At 41.9% G+C, this 13,897-nt stretch overlaps 1 protein-coding gene across 5 annotated transcripts in view; it reads left to right on the forward strand.

Annotated features, from left to right (window-relative positions):
* The window catches only part of Ppp1r12b (protein phosphatase 1 regulatory subunit 12B), a 219,607-nt gene that overhangs the window by 126,464 nt on the left and 79,246 nt on the right, over positions 1–13,897 (forward strand). For all 5 annotated transcript variants that reach the window (XM_036201908.1, XM_036201907.1, XM_036201905.1 and 2 more), the window contains 4 exons: positions 2,015–2,105; positions 8,472–8,675; positions 12,271–12,460; positions 12,541–12,653. In XM_036201908.1, coding sequence (XP_036057801.1) covers positions 2,015–2,105; positions 8,472–8,675; positions 12,271–12,460; positions 12,541–12,653 — 598 coding nt within the window. The remainder of the gene's footprint in view (positions 1–2,014; positions 2,106–8,471; positions 8,676–12,270; positions 12,461–12,540; positions 12,654–13,897) is intronic.

The following is a 13,897-nucleotide window of genomic DNA, read 5'->3' on the forward strand; positions in this document are numbered from 1 at the left end:
GCAGTGCACACCTTTAATCCCAGCACTCGGGAGACAGAGGAAGGCAGATCTCTGCATTTGAGGCCAGCCTGGTCTACAGAGTGAGTTCTAGGATAGCCAGGGCTGCACAGAGAAACCCTGTCTCAAAAACAAGAAGAAAGAAAAAGAAAATAACTGCTATAGAAATTAGACTTTATTAAAAGGATTTTATGAAAAATTATCTACTACCAAATAAGAAAAGAGAAATTTCCCTGAAAAACAGATGGTTTTCAAAACAGAAAATATAAATAAACCTATTACTGAATTTGAATATTTTATTTAAAAGTTTCCTTCAAAGAGCACTAACTCAGCTAACTTTTATTGGTGAACTTTTTATATTTTGTAACCCAAATCATACATATATCATTACAGAAAATAGACCAGGAGAGAATACTTCCAACACACATAACTTTAACTCACAAAGCTGGCTACTATACCACGAGAAGAGAAAATCAAAGTTCACACTCCTTTTATGACTGTGAGTGTAGAATATTTGTTTGTTTGTGTTTCTTGAAACAGATTTCTCTGTGTAACAACTCTGGCTGTCCTGGAACTCACAATGTAAACCAGGCTGGCCTCAAACTCACAGAGATTTACCGTCTCTGCCTCTCGAGTGCTAGGATTAAAGGTGTGTACTACCACTGCCCAGCTGAGTGAAGAAATCTTAAAGTACATAGTAGTAATACATTTTGGGGCTGGAGGTGTGACTGAGCTGGTAATGTCAGCATAAGGTCCTGAGTTTGGATCCCCAGTACAAAAACTGAGTATAGCAGCATGACTACCTAGGGGCTTGCTAAGTCTAGCTAAACTTGTGAGCTCCGGGTTCGGTACAGAACCCTGTCTCAAACAAAGTAAAGTGGAGAGTGATGAAGGAAGCCACTTGACACTGACTTCTGGCTTCCACGCACACCTGGGAGTGCACACATATCCACACATTTATATATTGAGCTGAATGTGTGGCTCAGTTGATAGAGTACTTGACTAGCATGTACCCACAGGCACAAAAGCAAAAGTAATACCTGGGGTCCTTTTGTTTGAAACTTACAGAGTTTTCAATAAAAATCAATATGATTTTGCCATATAAGCATGAGGACCTAAGTTAAGGTCCCCAGCACCCACATAAAAAGCTGTGTTGGCACGCAACTGTAATCTCATTACTGGGGATGCAGGGAGAGGAGGTTTGCCACAGCTTACTGGTCAGCCAGTCTAGCCAAATCAGTGAGCTCCAGTTTCAGACTTTGTTTCAAAAAATCATACAGATGAGTTAGGGAGATGACTCAGTGAGTAAAAGTGTTTACCACACAAGTGTGAGGACCCATGCTCACACCCCCAGAACTCACAGAAAAGCTGCATCCAGGTGGAGACCAATGGCCTGTCTCAAATAAGGTAAAGGTAAGGAATGATGTTCAGAGTTGTCCTCTAATCTCTATCCATATGCTGTGGTGTGTGTGCACAGTGAGATGTGCACTCCTGCATTTGTACACATTAATGTTCACCTGTGCACACACACAGAACGATGAAGACACTTGACATCAGTCTCTAATCTCCATGTGAACATGTGGACCCATGCATCAGTGCATGCAAACCCTTAGCCTGATTTCTGTAAGAATTGAACATTTTAGTTGAATTTGATGAGTGGTGTCACAGCCAACAACCCTTGTAGTGGTAGAGTGCTGAGAGCAGGACAGAGAATGGACGCCCCCTCTCACCACCTCTCTTTAGCATGGCCTACAGTTCTTGGTCAGAGCAGTATGATGAGAAAAGAAAAGGAAAGGAAGAAAAACTATTCAATATCTTTTTTCAGATGGTGTACTGCTGTGTGAGCGGTGACACATTTACAGCATTTACTGATGGCATATAGCATCCTTGCCATCTTGACCTTGAGCAGCACTTCTTTCCAGCATGCGGGAATGAATCCCTTTGGTGTGTGCAGTGCCTTTCCATTCCTGCAGTGCATGCAGCAAAGGTGTTCTCTGCTGTTCCCTGTCTACCCTAGATCATATCTGACTCCTGTACGGGATGAGGAGGCAGAGTCTTTACGGAAAGCACGCTCCAGACAAGCTCGGCAGACGCGACGGTCTACTCAGGTAAGCATCCCTCCCCGCACCCGTGTTCTGTCTCTCTGCCTGCCAGTGGAAGTGTGTGTTGGAAGTACGACAGTGAGTGATTTCATTCCAGGCGCGTCATTAGCCTTGTCACCATGTCTAAGGCCATGCTGTATAGAATCAAATTTCCAGCTGTCTCTACCCACCTCACCTCCCTTCCCCCAGCTTTGCTTAAGAACTTTAAGAAGCCTTGTAACCCTCCACACATGGAGAATCTCTAAGGAAATTGATAGCAATTTGAAAAATGTTAAACAGAGAGTTTCCATTTGACTCAGTACACACAGTCTACATTCTTAGATAAATATGTAAAAACATATTCTCACATCAAAACTTGTATAGAGAATTATATAACAGAATTATTCAAAATAGCCAAAAAATAGAACCAACCCAGTAATGTACTCCATAATAAGCAGGACTATCCTGTTATAAATATATGTTCATTAACAAGTGATGAACAAAATATGCCATGTCCATACAGGGAGTATTATTTGGAATTAAAAAGTGATGTTACAGGGGCTTCAGCAGTAAGCACTTGAGACACTTGCAAAGGATCAGAATTTAGTCCCCAGCACTCACATCAGGTGGCTCACAACTGCTTGTACCCCCAGCTCCAAGGGATCCAGCAGCCTTGCCTGGCCTCCCTTGGGCACCTGCATACACATACATAAACAATCATACACGTAAATAAAAAAAATTAAAGTAGTTATAGCTAACAACATGGATGAACTTGGAGAAAACATTCCAAGTGAAACAATCCAGGCACAAAGAGCCCACTTGTTATATGAGTCCATTATGTACTATATCCAAAATGGCACATCCGGAGAGAGGGGAGGGAGGAACTGATTCATGTCAGGGCAGCAGGAAGAAGAATGGGAAGAGACCCGTTAGTGGGTGTGGTTTCTTTTGGGGGTGATGAATATGCCCTGAAAGTAGATAACAGTGATAGTTGAAAGCTCAGAGTATTCTAGAAACCATAAGATTACATACATTAAAAAGCAGAATTTTATGATATATGAGCTGTATTTCAGTTATAAAAAAGGTCTTTTTTGGGAGCATGAAAGCAGTTTAAGCTCACACTATCTTGCAGAGATGGTAGGTAGAGGATGTTTGCCAAGCCAGGAAACCAGATTAGTTAGGAAGCTGTTCATAGTAGTCCCACCTGAAAATGTCAAGGGCATGACCTTAGGCTGTAATGGCCATGAGTGTGGAGGAAAGGCTATGAGTGTGGTATTGAAGGAGGCCGGGAAAGCCAATGTAGCAGAATGAAAAGGAACATCCAAAGAAATGAAAAGAAAACCAGAAAACAGCAGTGGCATTTGAAATGAACGAGAAATTAGTGTGTAGCAGAAAGGAGGCACTCAGTGGTTTTCTTTAGATGGTGCAGAAGTCAAGAAGGAAAGTTGATGACTGGGAATATTATACACAGCAGCAAAAAGATTGCTTCTGTCTTTCCCAACCCTCCCAGAATGGGTCAGGTATTCTGCCTGTCCTTTTGCTTGATGAGTATATGTCTGTTCTTCCATAGAATCCATCTTCCATGAAGCCCAGGACTGTTTTTTTTATTCTCATCAACATACATTTAAAAAGTTACCCATTTCTCCTTTTTTTTTAAAGTTTATAGTTCAGTGTTATTAATTCCCATCACTACTGTCCATGGAGCTCCAGAACATTCTTCATCTTTCCAACTGAAACTCTGTGTTCATTATGCAATCACCCTATGCAAGCAAGCAGTATTCTGTTTTCTATCTCTGTGAATTTGACTACTTTGTGAATCTCACAGAAATGAAACCATATACCATGTGTCTCACTTGTTTGGCTTGTTTCTTATAACACAATGCTAGGGTTCATTCATATTGTCCATATGGCATCATTTTATTTTTTAAGGCTGTATTATATGCCACAATTTGTTTATCATCCACCTTTTAGTAGACACATGCCTACCATAATAATACCACTGTGCAAATGGCTGTCCACATGTCTCCAGACCCTGCGTTTTAGTCCTTTGAGGTATATGCATTAGAAATATGTGCTGGCTTATATGAGAATCCTTTTTTTTTTTTTTAAAGACAGGGTTTCTTTGCTTAGTCCTTGCTGTTCTGAAACTCACTTTGTTGTAACATGAATTCTAAAATGGTCTTTTAATAAAAAAATAAAAAACCTGGTACCAGATATTGAGATAAATGCTGAAAGATCAGAGAGACAAAGGAACAAGCCACATCTCACCTCACCAATTCCACGAATCCTCTGGCTGAAATCTTCAGTCTTCACCCAAAAGTCTCCAGCCAAAAAAGCCTCTAGCTGAAAGGGAGGCTTCTGCCGAAAAGCCTTCAGTTCCTGTCTCCTTATATACGCCTTACATACCTTTCTCCACCCAACCATCACTTCTCAGGATTAAAGGCGTGTGTGCTTCCCAGTACTGGGATTAAAGGTGTGTGCTACCACTGCCTGGCTCTGTTTTCTCTCCCAGACAGAGTCAATATCATGTAGTCCAGGGTGGCTTTGAACTCACAGAGATCCAGAGGGATCTCTGCTTCCCAAGTGCTAGGATTAAAGGTGTTTGCCACCACTGCCTGGCCTCTATATTTAATCTAGTGAATCATTCTGTTTTCTGTTTATCAGGCAAATTTTATTAGAGTACACAATATATCACCATATTTCCCTTTTTTTATTTCCCCTTTTCTTAGAAGATAATAAAAGAAGGTTATAAATAATCTAAGAAAAACTATATACAATAAAAACAATAAGTATATACAATATATACAATCAAGAATTACATTAACAATGTCCAGTCCATAAATATTTGACAAATTCAGAGAAAATACTCCATTATTTATCCGATTTTGATGAGTCCAAAATGTTGTATCTAATTCACATTCTATCCTAACTTGTATTACCAGCACTAAACTGTCTTTTGATATCTTTCAAACTTATACACTTTACACCTCTTTAGTGAATTTCTCTTCTGAATTTGTTAACAAGGAAAACTATAACTATAACTATCTAAGAAGGAACCAAGAAGGAAATAATATTTATGAGAAAGCAGGAAGTGCAAACAAGTGATTCCAAAAAAATGTGAGAAATGACAGAGACAGCTGGCTGCCTGCACATTCATCCAAGGTTCCTCTGCAATATTAGGGCATCTATCTTCAGCCTACAGGCCTAGCATATCTGACAGATTCATCTGTGAAGCAGGATTTTCTAAAGGGCCTTCCTACCTTGTCTTAGCAAGATTCCACAGTCCTTTCTTTTGTGTCCTGCTTATCTATTTGGACAGCATACTATCAGCAGTTGAGGCAAGGGCACTTTCTTGCCCAGTGGCTAACTTTTGCCACAAAGAAAGTAAACTCTATATGGAGTTTCTTTGATGCCCATCGTCTTCTCTGAAATAGAATGTTGCTGCCAGGAGCAGACATATCTCATAGTCATAAAAAAAAAAATCTATGTTATTAAAATTCTTAGATGCCATATTCTGTAGATCTCTGAAGTGTTTGAAGATGACTTGTCTATCTAAAATATATCTGTTTGACCTTTAAAATACACCTAATATGACTACAAGTTTGATTGTAATGACTAACTACTAACTTGCATTTCTTTATATCCTAATTAGTTGTTAATAGTAACTTTCAAGGACTAGCAACTTACATTACATTGTTAAATGAGGCTGGCCTTGAACTCACAGAGATCCACATGCCTCCGCCTCCCAAGTGCTGGGATTAAAGGCGGGCGCCGCCGCCGCTGCCACCACCACCGCCAGCACCACCAGCACCACCAGCACCAGCACCACCACCACCACTAGCACCACCAGCATCACCAGCACCACCGCCGCCAGGGCTAATCCTATTTTTAATACTGAGGAGTTGCTATGCTAGTCTCCAAATAGCTCCTTGCTTTCCACTCCTGTCAGCATCCACAAGCATCCTCATTTCTCCAGCTCCCTCTCAATATTTGTTCTGTAGTTTTGGGATTTTAATTCACTCTAGTGAATGTGAAGTAGACGACCAACTGTAATTTTTAATGTAGAATGGCACACATGTGGAGGTCAGGGGATACTTGTGGGAGTCAGTCCTCTCCTTCCACCACGTGGGTCCCACATGTCGTACTCAGATCTTCAGGCTTGGTGGCATGTGCCTTTACCCGCTGGACCATTTCAATAGCCCACTGATCATCTTTTCCCTCCGTGTACAGTAGATATGTAATCAGAATGTGTGTGCACATAAATGTATAATTGAGTATATCAGTGAGTGAGAACTCATGGTGGGGGATATAGACTACTCTTAAGTGGTTTTAAATTTATTTATGAAGTGACAGAAAACGTTTGCTAGAGAAAGACACATAATTAAAAATGGAAGAGCCAAAGACATGTAAGTATCTTATAATGAAACCATGCTGTAATCCTAGCACTTGGAAGGTAGAGGTAGTAGAAGCAGGATTTCAAGGCTAGCCTCAACTACATAGTGACTTAGAGGTCAGCCTAGGCTAAATAAAGACTCTGTTTCTAAAAAAAAAAAAAAAAAAACTTAGGAAAAGACTCAGTAGAGAAAGCTAAGGTACACATCAGAACTCGGAAGGATCTTTAGCCTCCTCAAAATGTGTATGTGACTTTTGAAAATATTTTGTTAGATTCCCAAAGGGACCTTGGGTCCCCTAAAGAAAAATTATCCATAAAGTAATTGTCCAGGTCCTTAATGTGGGGAGTGATCCAGCCTCTGTCTGCTTCTCTCTGTTTCACTGGCCTCCTTCGCCTTTGCTAAACTGCTGACAAACACCTGCATCATCTGCAGCCTCTCCTGAGTCTTTGGACAGGTTCCCTTTAGCTGTAGCACCTTTTACCCCTCCCAGCCTTCTAGAGCAGCACTGTTTGAAGTCAGGGCACAACTTCATATGTTAGTTACTGCCTTCTAGTTTGAGAAGGGTCCCTTGTTCACCACTGAACACACCAGGAGAACTAGTTTAACGAGCTTGTGAGGAATCTCCAGGTGCCCTTTCCCTTCTCTGCATAGGTATGTTTACATGGGTTTAGGGGATCTAGACTCCGGTCCTCTCACTCATTTATCCCCTGGGCTATTTCTCCATGTCCTGGTGTTTTATCTTAGTGTATACACAATATCTTATGATGACCATCTGTTTTCTATGTAATTTCTGCTAGATTAAGTTTCTTGAAAAGGGTGCTGGATTGTTAGTTCAACAGTTAAGAGCACTTCCTGCTCTTGCAGAGGACCTGGGTTCAGTCCCTAGTGTCTTACACAGTGACTCACAACTACCTGTAATTCAGTTCCAGGGGATCCAGCACCCTCTTCTGGCCTCTGCAGGCTTTTGTATGCACATGGTACACATCAACTCAGGCAGGCTTACACACATACTTATAACTTAAAATTTAATAATCGAAGAAAGTTTCCTGAAAGGAATCACTTGACTTGCCTCTGTAATTTAATTGCTTAAAGACATCAGTCATTTAAAAGAATGAATAAATTATGAATAGTTAAATTTTTTTGAGGCTGGAGAGAGTCCTGCAGTGAAGGGTGCTTTCTGACCCCACATTGTCAGGTGACTCACAACTGCCTATAACTCCAGCTACAGGGGATCTGACACTATCTTCTGACCTCCACAAACAGTATACTTGTGTACCCACACAAGAACATGTGTATACACATAATTTTATAAAATAAGAAGGATGTTACGGAGTTAGTACTCAGTGGCTGCCTTTTGGCTCTGGGACATGCCTCCTCTGAGAATGTAACCACTCATCTGGAATAATCCCACTCTCTTCTCAGTGCTGTCTTGCTCTAAGTCTCTATCATTTGCTTTGCTTCTGTCCTGCGGCTCCAGTGATCCCAGGAGGAACATTAACTGTCAGACATCTCTGTGTGGTTCCCAGAGTTACTAAGGAAGTGATGTTAGAGGGAAAGCCAATGTAGTGTTTCAGGAAGCTTTATTGTTTTAGCCTAACTCTGAATTTTTACCTTTTTGAACCAGGTTTTAAAAATTTGGTTTTTCTAGTATTTACTGTTCAGGGAATAAGAAGGTAACCATTTCATCTTGGGAGAGGGTAAAGCATCCTCAAATAATTGAGCACAATTTGTTATGAGCCAAATACATCTGTAACAGCAGATATCACTGTTGACCTATTTTTGGAAGATCAAGTTGGGAAAGCTAAAGTATTAATTCAGAGTGTGTGCAGATTTAGGTCTGAGTTCTCTGCACACTGTGGTGCTTGTTTTAAGCATGTGTTTCTAGAAATGGCCTTCTGTTGCATCTTGGGAACAGCATTTGGTTGTTTGGGGCAGTTTCCCCGCTCGAGGAGACTGTGTGTTAGTGTGAAACTGTCTTTACCATTTGATATTTTCCCAGGGTGTTACCCTAACAGACCTTCAAGAAGCAGAAAAGACTTTCAGCAGGTCGAGGGCAGAGAGGCAAGCTCAGGAGCAGCCTGGTGAGAAGCTTGAAGACCCTGGTGGGCTTGAAGGGAGTCCCAAGAAGCAGGAGCCATTGGCTGCACCAGCCCAGGAAGCTGGAGCGGGCCGGCAACCTTGGGCCCGGGGTCTGGAGGAAGAGGTGAGCTCCTTTTGCTCACATGCGCTACACCACAAGCAAGAGAATCACATTATCTAAATGCTCAGCATCCTGCCTGAGGATGGTTTATCCCTGTTTTACATATGAGGATGCTGAGGCTCAAAGAAGTAACTTATTCAAGGTCACACAGCTACTACCTGCAGAAGTAGGCTTTAAGCCAAGTTCTGTCTACCCCCAAAACTTGCCAACCTCATTGGTTCTGTCTTTATGGCTTGTCAATTAAAAGTATGTAACCTCTACATTGTGAACTTAAATCATAGTACGAATTGTAGCTGGAGTTTGTCCTGGCCCAGGTCAGGACAAATCTCTCTCACCCGCCAGTCCACAGCTGCTCAGACCGACCAAGTAAACACACAGAGACTTATATTACTTACAAATTGTATGGCCTTAGCAGGCTTCTTGTTAACTGTTCTCATATCTTAAATTAACCCATTTCTATTAGTCTATAAGTTGCCACGTGGTTCGTGGCTTACCGGCACCTCACATCTCGCTTGTCATGGTGGTGACTGTCAGTGTCTCCGCTTCCCAGAATTCTCCTCTCTCCTTGTCCTGCCTATACTTCCTGCCTGGCTACTGGCCAATCAGTGTTTTATTTATTAACCAATCAGAGCAACACATTTGACATACAGAACATCCCACAGCAACGAATTTATATCTTGAAGAATCTTCAGTTAATTAAGGCTCGTTGTTCTGTGTTTTAACTCTCAGAAAAAAATTGGAAGGGTAAAATAGAAATTTTAAATTTTAAAAAGCTTTAGGGGGGCTGGAGAGATGAGAAGCTTTTGTAGAGCAAAGGACACGGTCAACAAGACAAAGCGACAGCCTACAGAATGGGAAAAGGTCTTCACCAACCCCACATCTGACAGAGGGCTGATATCCAGAATATATAAAGAACTCAAGAAATTAGACATCAAAATGCCCAACAGTCCAATTAAGAAATGGGCTATAGAACTAAACAGAGAATTCTCCACAGATGACGTTCAAATAGCTGAAAGACTTTTAAGGAATTGCTCAACATCCCTAATTATCCGGGAAATGCAAATCAAAATGACTCTGAGATACCACCTTACACCTGTCAGAGTGGCTAAGATCAAAAACACAGAAGACAGCTTATGCTGGAGAGGATGTAGAGCAAGGGGAACTCTCCTCCACTGCTGGTGGGAATGCAAGCTTGTACAGCCACTTTGGAAATCAATATGGCGCTTCCTTAGAAAATTGGGAATCCATCTCCCCCAAGACCCAGCTGTAGCACTCTTGGGCATATACCCAAGACATGCTCAATCATACCACAAGGGCATTTGCTCAGCTATGTTCGTATCAGCTTTGTCTGTAATAGCCAGAACCTGGAAACAACCTAGATGTCCTTCAACTGAAGAATGGATAAAGAAAATATGGTACACAATGGAGTACTACTCAGCAGAGAAAAACAATGACATCATGAGGTTTGCAGGCAAATGAATGGATCTAGAAAAAAATCATCCTGAGTGAGGTAACCCAGACTCAGAAGGACAAACATGGTATGTACTCACTCATAGGAGGATACTAGATGTAAAACAAAGATGACTAGACTGCTACACAACTCCAGGGACCCTAGGAAAGACCGAGGGATCACCCAATGACAGAGAAATGAATGAGATCTACGTGAACCACCTGGATGACAGTGGGAGTAATGAAGGGCAAGATTTGAGGGAAAGAAAGCTTAGGGGAGCAGGAGATCCCAGCTGGATCAAGAACAGAAAGGGAGAATGAGGAATAACAGACCATGATAAATGAAGACCACATGAGAACAGGAATAGGCAGAGTGCTCAAGAGGTCCCCAGAAATCCACAATGATATATCCTCTGTAGACTGCTGGCAATGGTCGAGAGAAAGCCTGATCTGACCTAGTCTGGTGATCAGATGACTAAACACCCTAACAGTTGTCTTGGAACTCTCATCCAATAACTGATGGAAGTGGATGTAGAGATCCTCAGCCAGGCCCCAGGTGGAGCTCCAGGTATCCAACTGTCGAGAAAGAGAAGGGACTGCAAGAGCGTGAATTGTTGAATCCAAGATTGCAAAAAGCACAGGGACAAATAACCAAGCGAATGGAAGCACATGAATTATGAACCAAAGGCTGTGGAGCCCCCAGCTGGATCAGGCCCTTTGGATAAGTGAGACAATTGAATAGCTTGATCTGTTTGGGAGGCACCCAGTCTGTGGGACCAGGACCTGTCCTTAGTGCATGAGCTGGCTGTTTGGAACCTTGGGCTTACACAGGGACACTTTGCTCAGCCTGGAGGGAGGGGACTGGACCTGCCTGTACTGAATCTACCAGGTTGAATTGAATCCCCAGGGGAGTCTTGGCCCTGGAGGAGATGGGGGTGGAGGGGAGGGGGGAGGACAGGGGAACCCATGGCTGATGTATAAAATTAAAACACATAATAATAAAGAAAAAAAAAAAGAAAAGAAAAGCTTTAGGGAAGTGAAAAGTAGTTTGGTTGTACACCCTTGCCTAGCATATGCCAGGCCTGGGGCTTTGATGCCCAGAACATGAAATGAGCTCTTTGTGAGTCATATGGCATGTTGGTGGAGGTTCAGACAGTGCTGGAATGTCACATTTGCTCTGTCTTCAGGGCATTGCCACGCTCTTGCTTCTTCACACCTGAGCTTTTCATTTCCTGTGTACTCTGTCACTGAGCACTTCATCTCAAAATCAGCATTGCTTTTCCCATTTTCAAGAGAAAATTTCAAAAGAACTTTTATCAACACTGAGCTATTTAGTGCCCTGTAGCTGAAAGTTTCTCTGATCTGCCTGGCACCCACAGTCCTGTGGCCCGCTTATAAAATACACTCAGAAGCTTATGTTAATTAGAACTGTATGGCCATTAGCTCAGGCTAATTACTAACTAGCTCTTACATTTAAATTAATCCATTACTCTTATTTATGTTTTTTTAAATTAATTTTATTATGCTAAAGTTAAAACCTTCCTTTTTAATTAAACAGAAAAGGGGAAATGCTGTGGGATAATGCTTTTGTACACTGGTTTAATAAAACGCTGATTGGCCAGTAGCCAGGCAGGATAAGCAGACAAGAAGGATTCTGGGAGAGGAAGTCTGAGTGGAGGAGACACCAGCCTGCTGCCTAAGGAACAACATGCCAGCAGACCGGTAAGCCACAGAACACGTGGCAAAACATAGATTCATGGAAATGGGTTAAGATATAAGAGCTAGCTATAGCAAAAGGCTTGAGCCATGGCCATGTAGTTATAATTAATATAAGCCTCTGTGCGTTTGCTTGGATCTGAGCAGCTGCGGACTGGGTGGGACACAGAAAAACTGCAGTTACAGTGCTCTTTGGTCATTTTAGGAACAGTTTGTCTTAACTGCTGTGATCATAATGGTATCCTCAGAGGAGGACTCCAGAAGCTGTTGGTTCCCGACCACTTACACTCTAATTCAGCTGATAGATGCTGATTGGACATCAACTGTTACTAAGTCTCCTTCATATTGAAAAGGTCCATTCTGAAGAAGCCTACTCTCTCTATCCTTTGATTGAACTTGACCACTAATATCTCATCCTGTGGATTATTTCCAGCCTATCTATCATCGCCTAAGGTGTCCAACTCAACCAGACAAACCCACAACACCGGCGTCTCCTTCTGCGTCAGGACCCTTACTCTACACTAGTTCTCATCTACTCGGGACAAGTAGATCTTCAGACCCTGATTCTGAGAATTCAGAGACCACCACAGACACCACAGCTGCAAAGGAAATGGACAAGAATGGTATGTACAGTTTCAGAAGCCGTTGCTCAGTGTTCCTGGCCCAGGTTTTAAGATCCACATTCTGTGTTATCTTTGGACAGAGAAAGAAGGAGCTGATTTGGATGATCAGTCCTCTAACAGGCTGTCTATCCGAGACAGGAGGCGGCCTAAGGACAGGCGAAGAGGCACAGGCATCAACTTCTGGACAAATGACGTAAGTACATTGGTCTGAACAGAGCGCACCCTATCACCTGTGGCTGCCAGCCTTCTTGTTGAGGTCAAAAGAGCGAGCCCGTGTAGTGCCATGACTCTCAGAGAGATGGCAAAGAACTTTTACTAAGAAAAACAGGAGACTCCAGGAGTGTGGGACGCATTTGAAATGTTTCTGCTAAGTACCTAGAGCTGTACTGATCACAAAGTAGACACTCTGTAACTGATAAAGAATTTTGAAAGCTGGAGTTTTGTAGCTACCATGTAAGCAAGTGGATAAATTTGGCAAATTTTAGCAGTCCTCTCCAGTAGTCCCTGAAAATCATGTAGTTGGCAATATCTTACTACTACCTTTAAGCCAAGATTGAACTATGTTAGGGTGATAAGAATTTTGAAGGAAGGGGCTGGAAATACGGCTCAGTGGTTAAGAGCACCCATTCTTTCAGAAGAATGGGGTACAGTTCTTAGCACCCACATGGTGGCTCCCTGCCATCCATAACCCCGTTCCAGGGATCCAACAGGCACACACATGTGCATATACTTGCATACAGGCAAAACATTCATACATGTAAAGTGAATAAATACTTTCTTTCTTTTTTTTTTTTTTTGAAAAGTTTAAAAAAATTTTTTTAAAGGACTTAAAATCTGTAAATTGACACAGGTTTAAATCTGACTCAGTTTTACCTTTCTGGAGGAAAAGGATCAAATAGAGAACAGATCACCAGTGCTTACTAGGCACAAACACACAAAGTACTTCAATGCATTCCCTTCATAGCTGCTTCTAACCTTCTCATTCAAGCCTGCTACTGGCATTTTTTAAACAAAGTAACCAATATCCTAAACCAGAGGCCCCTGGTTCCTAATGACCCATTTGAAAATTAGATAAAACTATTCAGCAAGACAAGAAATGTAATAGTACTCATTACAAACTATCTTTTGGCAAAGATGCATTGCCCTGTCTTAGGACTAAATTGATAACATTTTGTTTTTGCCAGTGCTAGGACTTGAACTCGAGGCCTTGCACATACTAGACTAACAAACACTTTACCGATAAGCTGCATCCCCAGACCATAGGCTGACAAGTTTTGACGGAGTGAAATGAAGTCTTGTTTTTGAAAACTACATTTTTACTAACAGTGACATCTAAGTCCCCGCCTGTGAGAGCTGTTCAATGTGGCAGTAGTGTCATTGCTTGACTTTCAGTTTTCATTACCCATGTTTGAAATGCCAAGAAGTGTGATTGATGGA

The sequence above is a fragment of the Onychomys torridus genome, chromosome 11 (genome assembly GCF_903995425.1).
Source record: "Onychomys torridus chromosome 11, mOncTor1.1, whole genome shotgun sequence".
Taxonomy (NCBI): Eukaryota; Metazoa; Chordata; class Mammalia; order Rodentia; family Cricetidae; genus Onychomys; species Onychomys torridus.